Source organism: Dermochelys coriacea, chromosome 5 (assembly GCF_009764565.3).
Source record: "Dermochelys coriacea isolate rDerCor1 chromosome 5, rDerCor1.pri.v4, whole genome shotgun sequence".
In the NCBI taxonomy this organism is placed as follows: domain Eukaryota; kingdom Metazoa; phylum Chordata; order Testudines; family Dermochelyidae; genus Dermochelys; species Dermochelys coriacea.
The window spans coordinates 79,230,556-79,248,078 of NC_050072.1; the positions used below are offsets into that span (position 1 = coordinate 79,230,556).

General features: G+C 42.9%; 1 protein-coding gene across 2 annotated transcripts in view; it reads left to right on the top strand.

Annotated features, from left to right (window-relative positions):
- The first annotated feature begins 2,951 nt into the window (after positions 1 to 2,951).
- PRDM6 (PR/SET domain 6) overlaps positions 2,952 to 17,523 on the top strand; it is a 99,122-nt gene continuing 84,550 nt past the window's right edge. The window contains exons 1-3 of one of the 2 annotated variants that reach the window (XM_043514988.1): positions 2,952 to 4,079; positions 4,835 to 5,339; positions 16,872 to 17,179. In XM_043514988.1, the coding sequence (XP_043370923.1) occupies positions 4,844 to 5,339; positions 16,872 to 17,179 (804 nt within the window). In that variant the 5' untranslated portion in view covers positions 2,952 to 4,079; positions 4,835 to 4,843. The remainder of the gene's footprint in view (positions 4,080 to 4,834; positions 5,340 to 16,871; positions 17,180 to 17,523) is intronic. The other variant, XM_038403546.2, reaches the window with a different exon arrangement.

Here is a 17,523-nt window from a genome sequence, read left to right on the forward strand (position 1 = left end):
TCTGACCCTCCTAATGCGTGGGGTTTCGAGCCGGATGATTCAACTGATTCTCCTGCCCCGGATCGGTTTGGGTTTGGATGCCCCATCTTTGGCTAGAATAGGCTGTAGGAAGAGCCCACTTATTGTTTAAAGTCTCCTTCCTCTAGCCCCTTCTCTTCTTCAAGGGAAACTAAATCTAAACGCTGCGATGCAAGGGGGAGTGCGAATGTCTGTGAATCCCATCTGAATAAATGTCTATATGTTAATGAATTATTAACTCAGCCGCGAGTGACCTTAAAACTGGAATGAGGAGACGCCTAGGGCAAGAAAGAAAGCTGCTGAATCCTTTATCGGACTCCTGTCAGAGGCAACCGACCATTTGTCTTCCCCAGATCAGGAGAATTAATTAATATGAAAGGCAAACTTTTTAATTGTGTGCCAAACGATATCGGATAGGGGCTCCCCGATTCAACCCCTCCCTTTTAAGGGGTTTAGTTCCCCACCTTCCGAAGGATTTTTTTTTTTAATTCCCAGGAAAAATGATGAATTTGGATAGTTAATTTATCGATCCTGGTTCCTCTTCCTACTTGTTTTATTTTAGAGGTCATTAATCAATGAAGAAAAACACCACCGTGTTCCCCTTTTGCATTTAATACACTACCCTCATTTATTTCTTTTGAACAAATTCCTAGCAAATATTCACCAATCGATTCGTTAGCGATGGATTTTTATCAAGGTTTGATTGGTTTCTAAACGGTCAATGTGATTTGTTTCAGTGCTCGTCCTCTAAGTAATGAAAAACCCAGAGGGGGGGAGGGGGCTAAAAACTCTCTTCTCCGCCTCTATAAACACAGAAGTTACAGCAAGAAATAATAACAAATAAACCTCCAGAGACAACCGGCGGGGGGGAGGGGAGAGGGGTTAAAAAAAGACACACACACACACACACACACACACACACACACACACACACACACACACACACACACACACACACACACACACACACACACACACCCCCCCCTAGAAAGACAAACCGGAGGCTGGACTTGGCTAAGCAAAGCTCAGAGAAAAGCTGGTACTAAACTGTAAGCCCTGTTCCCCAGGACTGACACTTACTTAATCTTCTCTTTCAGACCCCACATCTGTTATTTTAAATGCTCAGCTCGTGTCCCAGTGTTTTCTGTTCTGACTGAGAAACGCAAGAAGTGGGTGACTCTTCCAAAGCCAGCTCCTTTAACCCCATCCCTGAAGAGGCAGGGAGCAGCTATCACCCCGCTGTGACTTAGTACCACTGGGATCCCTCTGGTTATTTAGTTTAACAGCAATTGCCTGCCCGGTCTTCCAGAGTGAAGCGAGTTAATTAGACCGACTGGATTATTTTCCATTTGGAAAAAAAAATCCAATCGACAAGGCTCATTGGTCCCTTGGTCATTGCTGGACTCTGCGTGAGTGACAGGGACAGCGGGGCAATATTTCCCGGAGGAGCTCTTCCAATCCCAGACAGAGACGCGGACCCCGATCCTCCCGCCCTCCCTGCATTGATTTCAGTGCAAGAAGGATCGGGCCCACAGTGCTGCCACTGAGCCCTGCTGCATTAGGCGTCCAACTTTCCAGGCTCTCCAGCCGGCCCTGAGGGGGTGGAGGGAAAGGACAACTTTTTTTAACCTTGTTTTATTTCGGATTTGATCTTTCTACTCTCATTTGTCAGAAATCTCGGGAGGAACCTGATCCTCCTGTAGGAGATTCAGTGCCCTTGCAAATCCCCTTCTGCCATCTTGATCACTCAAAGGGAGACTTTCCTCGTTACAAGTACGAGATTGCACTAGTTTTGTAATAGCAAATAAAAATCTACTAATATGAAACTACAGGCATTATTTCTGTAACAATCCAAGGCAAATGGAGATGTTGATAATGCACTTCAACCCATTAGCTGTGAGCATTTCCCTACTACTTCATCACGTTTTCGAGTGTGAAACGAATTTTTAAAGATTGCTGCCATTAAAACTCATTTAACATTCGTAAAGACATTTCGTAATAAAAACAATCATCATTCAAAGACGTGAATTTATAAAATACATGTAAAAACAAATGAGAAAATAAAAATATTTATATCAAGAAAGAACTGATGAAGCGTAATATTTAGTGTTAAAATGAGAACAAAGAAAACCTGTAGCCCTACGCATTTCTGTATATCTATCAACATTTTACATACACAATAATAAGAAAGTGATAAAAAGGTTCTCTCCCTCTCCACCCTTTTCTCTTGTTAACTAAATAGCAACATTTCAGAACTTTTAAAAGTAGATCAATAGAGGAAAATGACTGAGATTTCATTATAACTGGCACAATAGAACTGATCAAAAACAGTGGAGTTTTTTATGACTAGCTTAATATCCCATAAAATCACTTCTTTCCCCCTAGTTGTGTTTGCCTTAACTTAGGTGTTATCAATCTATACAGCACATGACGAATGACCTTGTCAAAATGACGCCAGTCAAAACATTTTTTGTCCCAGCTCTGTTCAAATTTGTGTTAAAATGTCCTGCCTTAGACACAGACAAAATCTAAACAGCAGCTTTCCCAGGCTCTGCAAGGGTGGGAAAGAAATAAGAAATAAGTAGAAAGTTGAAAAGAAATGTCATTAATTGTTTAAATACTGAGACACAGTACCTAGAGAGAGAGAATATAGTGTGTGTGTAACGTCAATGCGAAATAGAACAATATGAATTATATTGTTGCATTTGTTAGGTATTTTGATCTGATCTTTTATATTCAATGTATATATTTGGATAAGTATATATTATATAGGACAAATGATATCCCTTTTCTATCCTTTCATATGATGTGAAAAAGCCTGAAGAAACTTGATCTTAAATACTAAGTGATACATGAGATTTCTCAGTAATTACACGGAAAACAGCCAACCTTGTGATCCTGAATTTTGAGCAAGGAAAAAAATTGTAGTTAAAGCGTAGACGTTTAGCACAGGAGGCTACGTCTTGACTACCTAAAGTTTGGTTTGTGTGGTGCACTAGCGTACGTACAGCTTTTCTGGAGTATGAAGGGGCTAACTCTCGAGTCGAGAGAGAACTAAGGCGGAAGTAGAGCAGATTGAAAGCAGCGGGTTTCTCCATCTATGCTGGGAACTCTTGAAATGGATCTTATCAAAGTAACCATGGAGAACAGAAAGTAAACGGTACCGAGAAATGTAAAAAAGGAGTGTATGCAACCAGATGTGCATCAGGAAAGCAGAGAAAGGGGAACAATTAATAAGGAAACGGACAAGGAAGCGAATCAAAATACACCGTAGCATCTGCAGGATAAAAGCAAAATGTAAATCAAAGGTCAAATACTTGAAGGGTATCAAATAAAAGTGTCATAGGAAACTGACCTACAAGAGAGTCCAACCTGAGCACACCGAGCTCCAGGGAAGAGTTTAAAGCTGTCTAAACTCGTCTGTCTAAAGTGTCAACCTGCGCCTACTATACTATACAGGTCCCTTCCAGTCGTCCCGCTTTCTCGGCCAAGATGCTGTCTTTTGACAAGTCCATAGCAAACAAGTAAAACTTTACACTTCATAGTCCTGCCTTAGCAGGACACGTCTGGACACCCCAGAAGCCCCCTTAGCCACCGTTCCCTATCTATGGGATAATGGAAACAGAACTGTTTTAAGAACCCCAGCTCCCCCAGTTTGGGGACACCTTCTTTAAGAATGAAACCAGGAACAAAGTGCGGGAGGCTGCCAAAAACGGGGCTCTGTGTTTAGACCCACGGTTAACCTCTCGCTCGCTCGCTCCCTCCCTCTCTCTCTCTCTCTCACACACACCACACACTGTATTTTGTGCTGTCGTAAAGCCCACGTGTCCAGCGCGGAGTCTGCCAGAGAGGAGCCCGGACGCGCCTGAAATACTCAGCCACAGCAGAGGGAGCCCGGCTGCTCGGATCTCACCAGGTTTATCCCTTCCAGCCGCTACCTGGAAGCTCGTGTTGTCGAGGGATAACAAAAAAGTTCCCTTCTTAAACCTCGTACGACTTGTGATCTCCCAGGGCTGCGCACACAGCACAGACACAGGCGTAAAGCCAATAGAAATACTCAGGTAAGGGGGAGCCATGCCATGCCCGGCTCTGGGTCGGGGACACCCAGGGGAGCCGTGGAAGGCGGTTTTGTTGTTTGTTTGGGGTTTCTTCCTCCTCCGAGGGCGCGATCCGCCGTTGTGTCTGACTGTGCCAAGTTTCCTGAGCGATTGTTTTGCTCATACATACGGATCTCGAAGTGCAGAATCGTTTTCCCTCTCAGCCTTTCTATGAAGTGAACTTTGGGGTTGTTTGTGGGTGGTAAAAATGCACCGGGGTGGGGGAGAGGGAGAAAGATCCTTGCAGCAGGCGTGGGGAGGGGGGGGGGGCGGGGGCTCAGTTAGCCACGGAGCTTTGCGGAGGCATGGCGAGCTGGCTGGCTGGTCTTTCTGATTTTGGGGTGGCTCCCAGGGGCACCCCCTCGCTTTGCAGACGCTTTGAAGGCGTGAGGGGCTGTACATGCCAGACCCCCGCCCTGCAGCTCTGTACTGTGGTTTATTGACAGAGGAGCACTTGGCGTTTGGTGTGGTCGTTGGAAAGTTCCCTGCTCTGCCTGTTTCAGAGGGAGCCGGTTGGTTACCTGCCAGGCCGGGACTCCTCTGAGCCTCGGCTGGGGATTTCTCTCGCCAGACACCAAACCAGGGCACTTGGGTCTGCCGGCTCTTTCAAACAGCCCCCGCACCTCCGCCGCGGGAGGCGGTGTTTGAACGCGGGCTCGGCCCGGGGCAGGCGGGAGGCAGGAGCTCACGCCGGTCTCTCCCGTTTCCCTGCTCTCTAGGCTGCGGAGATGTTGAAGCCCGGCGACCCAGGCGGATCCGCTTTCCTGAAGGTGGATCCCGCCTATCTCCAGCACTGGCAGCAGCTGTTCCCGCAGAGCAGCCAGCTCAAGAGCAGCGGGGCCCTCAGCCAGCTCCCGCCGCCGCCCGATCCCGCGGCCGACAGCCTCCGCCAGCGCCCGGCCTCTCTCTCCTCCGCTTCCTCTTCCTCTTCCTCTTCGTCTTCGTCCACCCCGTCTTCCTCCACCTCCGCCGCTTCCCTGGCCGGGCTGGCCTCGATCTCTGTGGCCCAGATTCCCGCCTTCGGGCCGCTACCGAGCTCCGAGGCCCCCTCCGGAGCCCCGGCCTCCCTGCAGAGCAAAGACTTGGGCGGCGGGGGCGCCAAGGGCAGCGAGCGGGCTGCGCCCAGGTTTCGCTGTACGGCAGAGGAGCTGGACTATTACCTGTATGGACAGCAGCGCATGGAGATCATCCCCCTGAACCAGCACACCAGTGACCCCAACAACCGTATGTACCCCTTCATACAGCTACCCTCCCTGCCCAGGGCAAGCCTGACACCTAGAGAGCCCGAAGTCAGCCCGCTCACGCCCAAGGCTGGGTAACGGCGACCTTGACCCTGCACCCTCTCGCTCTGCTCCCTGCTCTCTCCTGCTGACAAGCGTCAAATGTCCTGCTCGTCCCCGCCAGTTACAATTAGTCGCATTGCTTGGTAGATCCAGGTTTTAGTCTCATTGCTTGGTAGAACCAGGTTCCATTTCTGTCGAAGACCCTTCTCTGGGAGGCGCCCTTTACAAAACAAGCTTTTCTGGAAGCAAGTTTTTGAGAGAGTGCTTAGGGAAATGAATTCAGAATGCAGATAAGCAACACAGCAATTCACTGCGAAGTGGTTCCTTTTGTTTCTCTTACTTGGTTCCTATATGAAAAGCCAAAGTTTGCAGGACGTTATTCTTAGCTCTTTTACAAGAAATCAGTTACTCAGCTGCGCTTGGCAGGGGAAAAGTTTTCATTTGAAGGGCTGCGGAGAACTTCCTCCCCCCCATATCTCACCTTGGAATATCATTTACCTTTCAGAGCTTGTTAACATCAATCACACCTTGGTAGTTTATTTTTATTTCTATTGAAAAGTGTGACATAGTAATCTAATAGGACACGTTTGTTTTCAAAAGTATAAATGTCCTGTACCGGACTGGATGTCAAACCAATTTTGTGCATGGGATCTGATAGGCACTTACTCCTGTTATCACCGTTATCACCGCAATTATTTTTTTGGAGGTAGACCCAAATCATTAAGCAGTCCTTGCTGATTTTTAAAACCTACTGTTTGTAGCATTCATAAACATTAAATATACCTTCAATGGCCTCAATAGATCATATTAATTAAAACATGTTAATACTTTCTCGAAGTATTGACCAAATTGACCCATCCCATTTATTAACAATAACATGCATTTCGTCTCGATGTAAGCAGAACATATCTTTATCTCGTATGTTTTCTGCATTGTTCCCAAAAGACTGCTTCTTAAATAAATATAATTATCCTTTGAACTTTTGTTTTAGATAGCCTGTGAAAAATACTCCAGAACACCACAACAGCCCATAAACACATACAAAAGTAAAATGTGGGTTTGTTTAATTTCATTTCAAAGACTGACTTGTTTCGAAAGTTGCCATTAAATGGCTCTCTGTTGTGAATTAATTAAATTACATTGATGTTAATACTCTTAAAGAGTATGAGGGAAGTTGGTACAAGTTTAGTTCCTTCTTTGCCTTGAAAATGTTTCTGTTTTGGAAGGCGGTTTAGTTTTCAACTACTTTTGTGCTTCAATTTTACTCTGTAGCCAAAAGAGTTAGTGTATTTTCTACTCTCCAGTGCAGAAAACCTGATCTCATAAATTACATGCACTTAATGGAATTTGAATGCACTTTTAATCGCCAACCAAACTACTCAGACAATACATGTTTAACTTCTCAGAGCAGCTCTGTAAATCTACAAGATAAAGGTTTTAAAAAGAGAAAGAAAGATAAAGTGATTTGGAAGGAACATTTTTAAGGAGTGAGTGGAATAAATAGCACGCTGCAGAGTAGCTGGTGAAGTCTGCAGAGTTTCCTTCCAATCACAGCATTAAAGGTGGATTTGATAAAGAATACATCGATCACAAAGGACGTTTGTAAAATGCTCATCTTGTTGTGCCTAACTAGTTTTCACTGTTTTTGAAAGCAAGGGAGAAACGGTGCAAGAATTATTACATTTTACAGGTCTTCAGTAAACGCATTGTCATTTAACTTGTTTAGTAGGCAACTTCTCCTTGCAATTATGTTAGATTTGTTATTATTATTTAATACGAAATGTTAAGACTTAGATATGTTTGCTCTGTGATTTTGGGCAATATGTTAACAAAAGGGAAATAATACATACTTCATATGGAAGTTACAATAATATGCTCTTCACTTATTAAGGCACAATTCAAAAAGAAAACTGATCAGCACTGGGAGAGCTGGTACATACATCATATAATATGAAAGAAAATGTACAGAAATCACAGTACTGTGATCTTTGGTAGAACTGATTTTCAACTAGCTTCACTACTTCCTTAATTCCGTATACTGTAGGTGGCTCTCTGAGGGGAAGGAGTGTGGTTTGTGGATGAGGTGAGAGGTGATTGATTTTAATTTGAGTTCTAGCTCCAAATAAACCTACCGAAGTTCCAAGACTGGCAAAGAGTCGCTTAAAAAGCACAGAAGTTGCAATGCTGTTTTTTTAAAGAGTTCTGTGCCGGTATGATAGCAACAGATTGAGGGCTCGATCTGTTGACGTAAATGGATAGTATAACAGAGTAGAGACTGCGGGATCGGGCCTTAATATATGCAGAGATTTCGAAGTAGACAGGCGTAGGAACCTTACTAACAGATATTTTTTGGATTTAGTTTTGTTTGCGCTTCTTCTTAAAAATACTGTGAAATTATAAATCACTGTAGTCATTATTTCTTCTCCAAACGATACTTTAAACATCCTTTCCCCCAACAGTGAAGGATAAACTCCTTCTCCGCCTTAGAGGAATCACAGTTTAGTTTAACATCTTTAGGGAAACGCGGTCTCTTTACTGCGCTGCAGAAAAGAGACTGGTTCAAACTTTTTCCTTGATCTAGATGCTTTGCAAATAAAACCTCACCCATACGTTTAATATTAATATTGTGGCACAAACCTACAAAAGACCTACAGTGATGATGAATTCCAAATTCACACGCGCCACTAGCTCAATAGCTCACATATCGTGGCTAATAAATAAACTAATTAATTAAAATAAAATTAAATAAACATTACAAAGTTGCAAATTGCGTGTCAGCATTAATTTTACACGTCTTGGGCTTTGTCACCATTTAAACGTATTATAATGTGAGGTTCACATTTAATTTACTTGATTTAAAATATTTTTACAGAGAATTATACAATATGAACGATCACAAAAGTGATAGTAGTTTTGACCATTTTGGTTAGTAAAGTTAATACGTCTTTTCAAAATGCGTATTATTTACCCTATGATAGTAAAAAAGAATTACTCTAACAAATAATAAAAACTCTACGTTATCCTACATATTATCCTGCTCAATTATGCTAGCCATTTAATATCCTATCATCTGTCATTTATATGGACTGTTATGACGTTAAAGATAGATACGAAAAAGTTACTCCGCAAACACATGCGTCGATTTTCAAACATCAATTGAAAATTGTTGTATTTTTTAAATGAACTCACAAGGATTGTGGGCTAAATGTCTGGGTGTTTTTTTTTTTCAAATTGGGTTATTTTGAGTTTGAAAACCATAATAATCAAACTAATTAGGACCCAAACCTGCAGTCTTTACACCCATTGAAGGAAATGGGATTCTATTAAAATCAATGGTAATGTTGCCTGAGTAGGAGGCACGCGATTGGGGACAATTATCTGAGTAGCTCTTTATTTAAAAGGAGCAGAATTATTGGGGGGAGGAGGGGATACATATAGGAGAGGATGAGGTCCTGGGTTGGGTATGTGAATACCAAGTTTCAGCGGGGGGAAAAGTTGAACTGCCCCAAGTACAGCGGCCCCTTGTTCCTGGGAAGAGGCTTTCATAATGGAAAGGCTGAGTCCTCTACCTGAACTGTAAAGCACCAACCTGCCGCTATAATAAATATGCTGTGTAAAACGAATGGGTCACATAAACCAGCAGTCTGCACGCCTCGTACTATTCAATTTCCAGGGAGCTGCGAGTGTATGTATAACATGCAGGGAAGTGGATCCGTGTGGGGAATATTTGCATTTTTGCAGATTGCTGGGAACATGTATGATTTAGCTATTTTACATCATTGGTTACCCAGCACCCTTTAACATAGCAGATAGCCATATATTAGATTGAGGTTAGAGAAGGTGGTGACTGTTTATTTAAGGTGATAAAATGGTCCATCAGCAGTAATCTCCATCGATATGTGCCACAAGGAGATGAAGGATGAGGGGACAAGCCACAATTAATTGCCCTACAGTTTTGTGGAAGAGAGTGGAGCCAGTGCAGACCGAGCTTCGATCTCCTCTCCCAGAGCCCATTCATCATCTCTACCTTGTATATGGGGGTCTCTCAGGGGCAGGGGGTAGCAAGGTTTATCTATACACAATATTCTCCTAACCTTCTGATACCTTAGACTGAAATTTAATTCCTTCGTACACTCAGTCGAAGACGGAGAATATCAAAATCCTTCTCCCCGCCCCCGCCCCTCGCCCAGAACACGCTGTTTGTTTTGTTTCCGGCGGTGAGGGTTTTCCAGGAAAAACTGAGAAAACCCTACATCGTCCAGCGCTGTTCTGCACACAGGAGTCACCTGCCCCCCCTCCGCCCCATAAGGAACCAGTGAGGCGGAGCGTGACTTTCTTGATCTCTCTCCGGTCATATAGAGGAGCGATTCACCCGCCGTGGAAACTGCCCCTTCCGCTTCGGTCTGTGCCTGATTTTATCGGGGCAAAGCTCTGCCCGCTGGGGGAGAGGGAGAGGGAGTGACTGAGGGTCTTGGTCTTGTCGGTTTGAGAGAAGGGGTTGGGGGCTTGTGCAAAGAAAAAGACAACGCACCTACTTTTAAAGATCTATCGCTCTACCACCTAGCCACGCGGCTGTAAGCGTGCCCCAAGGCAGGATACCTCCCCCTAGTGCATTGTGCTAGCTTTATGGATCCCGGGGGGCATATTTACTCCATAATCCCCTGGGAAAGCGGGGCAGCTAAGCAGCCAGGCCTTCGCCTTGTTGCCGTCCCCGCAGGAGCAGGGAGGCGAGGGAGCCGCACGCAGCCCGGGGCAGCCTCCGGGGAGGGAGTGGGAGAGATGGCGCTGTCCGCAAAGGGCCTCCGCAGCAGCAGCAGCAGCAGCAGCAGCGCGTGCCCTGCCTGGCGGCACCTGCTGCCGAGCCCGCGTGCCTGGGCGGGCCCGCGCGCTGTGGAGACAGGCTGCGCAGAACGGCCCCCGCCCCGGGCGGCAGAGCTGAGCTGGGCCAGGCGCGGGCAATGGAGCTATACAGATGTAGCTGTGCGGAGGAGACAACGCCAGGCCCTGGGAAGGAGGGGGAAAGCAGAGCCCCCCACTGCGGTGCGCACTGGCCTGCATTAAACTTAGCCTGAGTGTAGAGACTTCTGCTGAGGCCAAGCCTGGTTTCCTGTGCAAAGAAAGAGCGAGAGGGGAGCAGCAAGAAACCCCTCTGCTTTACTGCTGCTGCCACTGTTACCTGTGGGATCTCTGGGACGCCATGGAGAGGACTTTAAAATCAGGTGGATTTTTTTTCCAGAGAGAATAATGGTGTGAATCCAAGTTCAACAGGCTTGAAAAATCCCCTACACCTCAAAGGGGAGAATTTCCATCTGGTCAAAATCAGACCTCTTAGAGGATTCTAGAGAAGGTAAAAAAAAATGGTCTCATTTCCTAGCTAGTGACCAATGAGCCCCTTTCCTCCCCCACTAATGGCTGAGCTATGGTGGTAACCTGTAAGGAAGCAGGAAAGCCAATCTAAAAGATTCTAGCTTTGTAAATGCATGTGAAATATGCTTTACCTGTCTCCTTTGTTGTTGCATACAGTTCTTCTCATGGGCATATATAAATATTGATACGATACTTAGTTTAATACAAATAATTACTACTACTACTAATTAATAAAATAATTTGGCGCATAATCCCATAGATAATTAGCTCATCCGATGACAGGAAAAAATGTGCAAAAGAGAAGTAAAAGAGATCACCCCCTATCAAAGACGAGGGCAAAAAGCTCTTTGGGATGGATTTTGTTTTGGGTTTTTTGCACAAAAGGATCTCCAAGCAATTTACACACTGTGATGAATTTGTCTTGATAACAGCCCTATGAAGTAGGGAGATATTAGTTCCAGTTTACCAGTGAGGAAACTGAGACCCAGGAAGATTCAATGGCTTACCTAATGTCACATAAAAAGTCTTTAGCAGTCAGGAAACCAAAGTGCAGGTCTCCTGTCTCCCAGTTTAGGCCCTTAACCACTAATGGGCATAGACCACCCTTTCTTTCAGGTGTATATATTATCTATTTACACAGAAAGATAGGGTTAGTATATGATGTATATTTATATGTTGGCAATAACATTTGAAATGATGGGCAATTATACTGGATACCAGCAGACTCCTAGTGAATCATGAAGCACAAGGTCAAAGGCCAAACTTCTGCAATACCAGCAAACTGCAGGTATCCAGCATAACTGCACCTTTGAAACACGTTATTGCTGAGATGAAATGTATTTTCTTTCATTTATTGTTACAGCTGGTTATATATAATGTTTATATCATTATGTTGGTTTCTACATGCATCGCCAAGAACTTTCTTCATCCATTCAGCTTTCCTTTTAAATATACAGTGCTGCTGTTATTCAAATTAGTGTGCTTTGAGGTTGTGCATGTGTCTTTTGGGGGAAATGGTGTGTTCTTTCATTGTGCTTGAGTCTGAGATTTGTATATATATGTGCGTGGAGTTATATTACAGACTTTATGGTGTATTCATTTAATGGCAGTTTTTGTATGGGGAAGAATAAATGATAAAAATATTGCACTCCTCCCCAAAAAGCCATAGCAAGCAACTCTACAAATAGATCATTTAATTTTTTTACCTTGCTCCTTCCTTTCCCTTATTCCTCCCATCAACAGATAGAGTGTGGGGATATAGAATCATAGAATATTAGGGTTGGAAGAGACCTCAGGAGGTCATCTAGTCCTGTCCCCTGCTCAAAGCAGGACCAACACCAACTAAATCATCCCAGCCAAGGCTTTGTCAAGCTGGACCTTAAAAACTTCTAGTGATGGAGATTCTACCACCTCCCTAGGTAACCCACTCCAGTGCTTCACCACCCTCCTAGTGAAATAGAGTGAGAAACTGTGAACTCTCTCCAGAGAGTCTGGCTGCATTCTCATTTGTTAACTCCAGCATTCTCAGGGAGGTAATGCTGAATTTTACCAGGAGACATCCAGTTCTGGCTGCAGTCTCCCACGCTTCATCCATTTCCATCAAATCTCTGTTTTTTACTGCCATCTCCTTCCGGCTTTCTTCCTAAATTAGTGCCTGATCGGTAGTCCATTGAAGTCAATGGAAATATTTCCATTGACTTCAGTGAGGTCTGTAATGTTCATTACCATTTGGATCCATTAGGGCCAAAAAGTGGGGCTGGCGCAGTGGTATGTTACTTACTGCCCTGGGTGGCAGCCCTTCTGAAAAGCGCAGGATTGCCGTACCATTTACAGAAGGACCAGAAAATCCCTTCTGTATTCACTTTGCACATAGTTTTTTTTCTGGAAACCACAGTAGTGCAGTAGAATCCTCATACTTCAGGATGCAAGTTGATCACAATTGGGGGATAGAAGAAAATTTCCCACTGGTATATTATCAAGCAATTATGTCCACTATATTACACCTTGTTCTGAGGTATCCAGCAAGTGACTACTGTGTGAGACAGGATTTTGGTCTAGATGGACCATTAGGCTGTTCCAGATCAGCAATTCTCATGTTCTAGAAATTAAGCTTCCTCATCTCCCCTCCTTCCCCCCATCACTTGAGATTAAGGACTTTTTTCCTCCTCTGAGATGAAGGACTCCACCATTCATTATGGGCTGTCTTTAGCTGGCAGGACCAAGTGAGCAGGAGGGGCTGAAAAATATGGTGCTTCAGAGACTCCTGAGAATCATCAGACAAAAATAAGAGGCACAAAAAGGGAAAGGGCAAGTACAATAGCAATGTCCTCTAAGTAAGGTAAAATATGTATTCATGGGCTTCCACTTCTTATAAACTAGGAAACTTGCTTGGATTGTATTTTTAATTAAATAAAGTCCTCCAAAGTTACATATTTTTAAGCATTTGACTAAAAGCATGAATGATTCAGATCTTGCTTAGCATGAATGACAGACTTACAATGCACTGCCAGCACCCCTCCCTTTTACTCTTTAGCCAGCCCAGACTCTCTAGCCAGCCCAGTTTCAGAAAATATCCAGCTTTTCAGTCTTTCAGCCTTAATAGTAATGAAAGGGAAGAAGTACATCAGGAAGAGAAGATCCTGCAAATGCCAAACATCAGCTATTACTGTTCAGTGGGGATAGTTGGTGGAAAGGGAACAGCAGTACCCTTTGCTAGCTGGTGAAAAAGAATCTTCTTCTGGGGCCAAGTGACAGTGACATGGCATCCATTTATATTTTTCTTCAAATTTCCAATCTCTGTTTCTTGGAGATAGAGAGTGCTAAAAGGTTGTTTTCATGCTACTAATCCACATCTATAGTCAAATACAAAATACAATGCATAAAGCAGGGGAGGTTCTAACAGGTGTGTGTGTGCGCGCGCATGTGCGTGTTAAAAAATGATATGTACCTGGTGGCAGGGTACAGGGAGCTGACACTGGAGTTACCTGGACAGAGTCAAGAAGATGCCTTGGCTTCATTTATTCAAGTTGTTTTGCAGACATTGTGTCGCCAAGAGGACCGTTAATAACCAGGATGCTGGGAGAAGGTTACACATCTAAAAGATCATCAAGCAGGGTACAAATTATTCATAGTTCAACGGTTTGCTCTGGGTGCTAACTGAGATCTTGGTTAGCCATCTTTTCCTTAAATCTGAGACTTCCTTACAGAATTTTTTTTGTAGATTACATTATGAGAAATCAGATTTTTTTTTTTTAAAAGAGTATTTAATTGACAGTTGTGTCTTTTTTGCCATTTGGGGCCTGGTCCAGTATACTTTCACATATCAAACTCCAGTTGCAATGTACATTTTGGTATGCAACAAATGCAGGATTGGGGTCATCATAATCATTCCTTGACCCTTAGGTTTCTGGGGGAAGAGGGAGGTAGGATGTTGTGATATTTTTCTCTACTTTCCAAATAAGCTTTGAAAATACAAACATGGATTTGCTAAGCTTTGTTATCTAGATGTGTGTTTGCTTTTGGGAATTGGTATGGAGAGTGTTTGCTACATAATAGCCTCTCTCAAGACAGTGAGTAACACATTCTAAATTTTCTGTGAGAAAGAGAGACAATGAATTTATCTGATATCATGAGACATTTTCTTGTATAAAATATATTTTCCTGTTAACTTTTACCTTTTTATTAAAAATAAAAAGTAATTGACAAAAATCAGGTACAAATATTTTAGCTTACACACAGTTTTGGTATGGGTTTTAAATGAGGTTTTATAAACAAATAAGTTATAATGATATATTGAAGTAAAACATGTTCTAATAAAAGAAACCCTGCATAATAAACATCTTTATATTTATAAAGCATATTTCACATCAGAGGATCTCAAAGTTCTTTAAAAATTCTGGGCCATATTTGGCTGTGAGGAAATGAAAGGTGTGCAAATAGGCCCGTAGGAGTAGTCAACATGGAAGGGGGAAATGAACGTCAGTCGCACAAATCACATAGTTTGAAAAAGGTGCTGGGTAGGGAAGAGAGTGGTTGAGGGACGGATGTCTATGTGGCATCATCTGGCATATCTGTGGGAAACTATTTGCCACTTTAATGATGACACTGTCAGAACTAACTCCTGTGGGTTCCTGCGTCATGCTGTCAAACCCCCTTGGGTGAGGGAGTGGCCTTAACGTGGGTGGGGAAGACATAGCAGCATACATCAAGATTTCCACATGGATTTTGCGATATCTACACATTTTGAAAACCATTCCCTTTACTCCCATTTATCGTCCGGCAAACCTCACTTTCAGATTGCATGATGAATTAGGAATTTCATGAGATGAAACAAAGAGTTGACTGTGCAATCCCACCTCCTCCCTGGGCTTCTTCCACAAGAGTTAAGTGATACAGACTTCTCTCTCTATAGAATTACTTAATTGAAGCCACTTCTCTAGTGGAGGACAGCAGTGAACTGGCACAGGACATACTTGTGGAGGATATAGAAATTTGCTTAAGGACACAGAGAATCCCTCCAGGATTGTTTAGGGACAAATGTTCAAGGGTGTTTCATACTAGCCTTCATTTGCCATTTACTAACTCTTGCAAGTTTCTCAGCTTATCACTTGCATGTGTTAGGACACATGTGGACAATAGATGATAATGCTCAAAAATATGGGCAATTAAAAGTATGTGCAAAAATTTGTGAATGCATAAAGAGAGGCTGTATTTTGAAAATGTAACCCTTAATGTCCATGCAGAGTAGACAGAAAGGTTTTTTTAAGGTCTCATTTGAAAGACTCCAACATAATAAACAGCATGGAACTACTCAATTCATCTACCTTGGAAGGAAGAAGGATTGAGTCAGTCCTGCTGGGATTTGAACCTGTGGTTCCAGGGAGTCTAGTTATTCCAAATCTGTGGGTTAGACCACTAAACCTCAGGCCCTCTGGTGAATAGTTTGCATTATTTTTATAAGAATGCATGTGGCTAATGTAAAATTATTAGGGGAAGAACCACGAATTGCTATGTGAATATAGTAGTATAATTATTGCTTTTTGTTTGTATTTCTGGAATAGATTCATATAAAAACTTTAATTGTGCTACAAGATGTAAAATTGCCGAGGACAGTAACATAGTTCAATAGATTTATTATTACGTTAACTCAATGTATCTCCAGAGAAATGGATTTTCTGAGCATGAAACATTTTCCTGGAAGTTGAGCATTCGTGGCATATGTAAAAATGTGTAATGGAAACACTTTTCCAAAATGTTCGTTGCTTATAAAAGAAAATCCCAGACAGATCTTCCCAAAATATAGAACCATCATTAATAGTGGTAGTTAGTGTAATCAGCATTTTAACACAGTGGTCTTTTTGTTAGGAACCGGTTGCATTACCAAACATGGTCGTCTTAACATCATCCTCATCTGCTATAGTAGACATTAAACATGTATTATTGTACAATAAAACAATGTTCTTAAAGTTGTTTTGTGGTATCTGGGAAAGTCAGATTGAGCTGTAAGAAAGCAAATGAATAAGATTTCGTAAATATAATTTATCATTGAGAGTTTTCCTTTATTTCTTTGTATTAAATAAGCATACATGCATGCACATGGTAATGTGGAACTAGAGCTAATATTTTGTAAGAAATAAGGATCAAATTAAATTCCATTCCAATAACACCCCTGAATTGAGCTGTAGCAAGATGAATAGGGGGAAGGAGGGAAAGATCTTCAGAAATCATGAATGAGATATAAAATTGAAGCATATTACTAAATCCTTCATCACAGGAGGCAGATGGTTTAAAACAGCCTTTGTATTAATCAAAAAAACTAATCGTAGAAACTCTGTCCCAATGAGTGAGGCTTGGCAGGTCAATGAACACATTGTGCTTGCAGAATGTCTGCAGAGCTTCTGCTGAGGCTCTCACATTTCTCTTTTAAGGGCTTTGGTGAGGTTAAGAGAAGGGAATAAGCAACGTGCAAAAGTGTGTTTGTGTTTAGATGTCTTTAAATGGATGAAAAGGTGGAGGAATGTATGTATGTGTCCTTGTCTGTGGTGGAGATGATGGTAGTAGCCTGACGACATCAAGTTAATTACTCTTTTTCCTATTTGCCTCACAGGATGTGACATGTGTGCTGATAACCGCAATGGCGAGTGCCCCATGCATGGGCCACTTCACTCTCTGCGCCGCCTAGTGGGCACTAGTAGTGCTGCAGCTGCAGCACCTCCACCTGAGATCCCTGAATGGCTCAGGGACCTTCCCCGGGAAGTGTGTCTGTGTACCAGTACTGTACCTGGTCTGGCCTATGGCATCTGCGCTGCGCAGAGGATCCAGCAGGGCACCTGGATTGGGCCCTTCCAGGGAGTTGTTCTTCTGCCAGAGAAGGTTCAAACGGGAGTCATCAGGAACACGCAGCACCTCTGGGAAGTAAGTCATCTTCTTTCTATTCCTGATAGAAGTTTGATTTTCTCAAAGTCTATATCAAGTGTCATTGTATGTAGGACATACAGTTTAGTTCCTTTGTACATAATGGCTAGATTGATCTGACCCCAAAGCCCACAATGGATTTAAATGTATAATCAGTAATATATACCTGAAAGACTTGCCTACACTTTCTACAACTGAGGGTACCATTGGCAAACTAATAGGAACCTTAGAACTGCACCTAGTTTGCATAAAAAAGGGGCAGATTGCTGTACATTTTCTTATCTTTAATATGGAGATATGGTTTGAGGCAGCCATAGTCCCAACATACAGTGCTTCTTTCATCT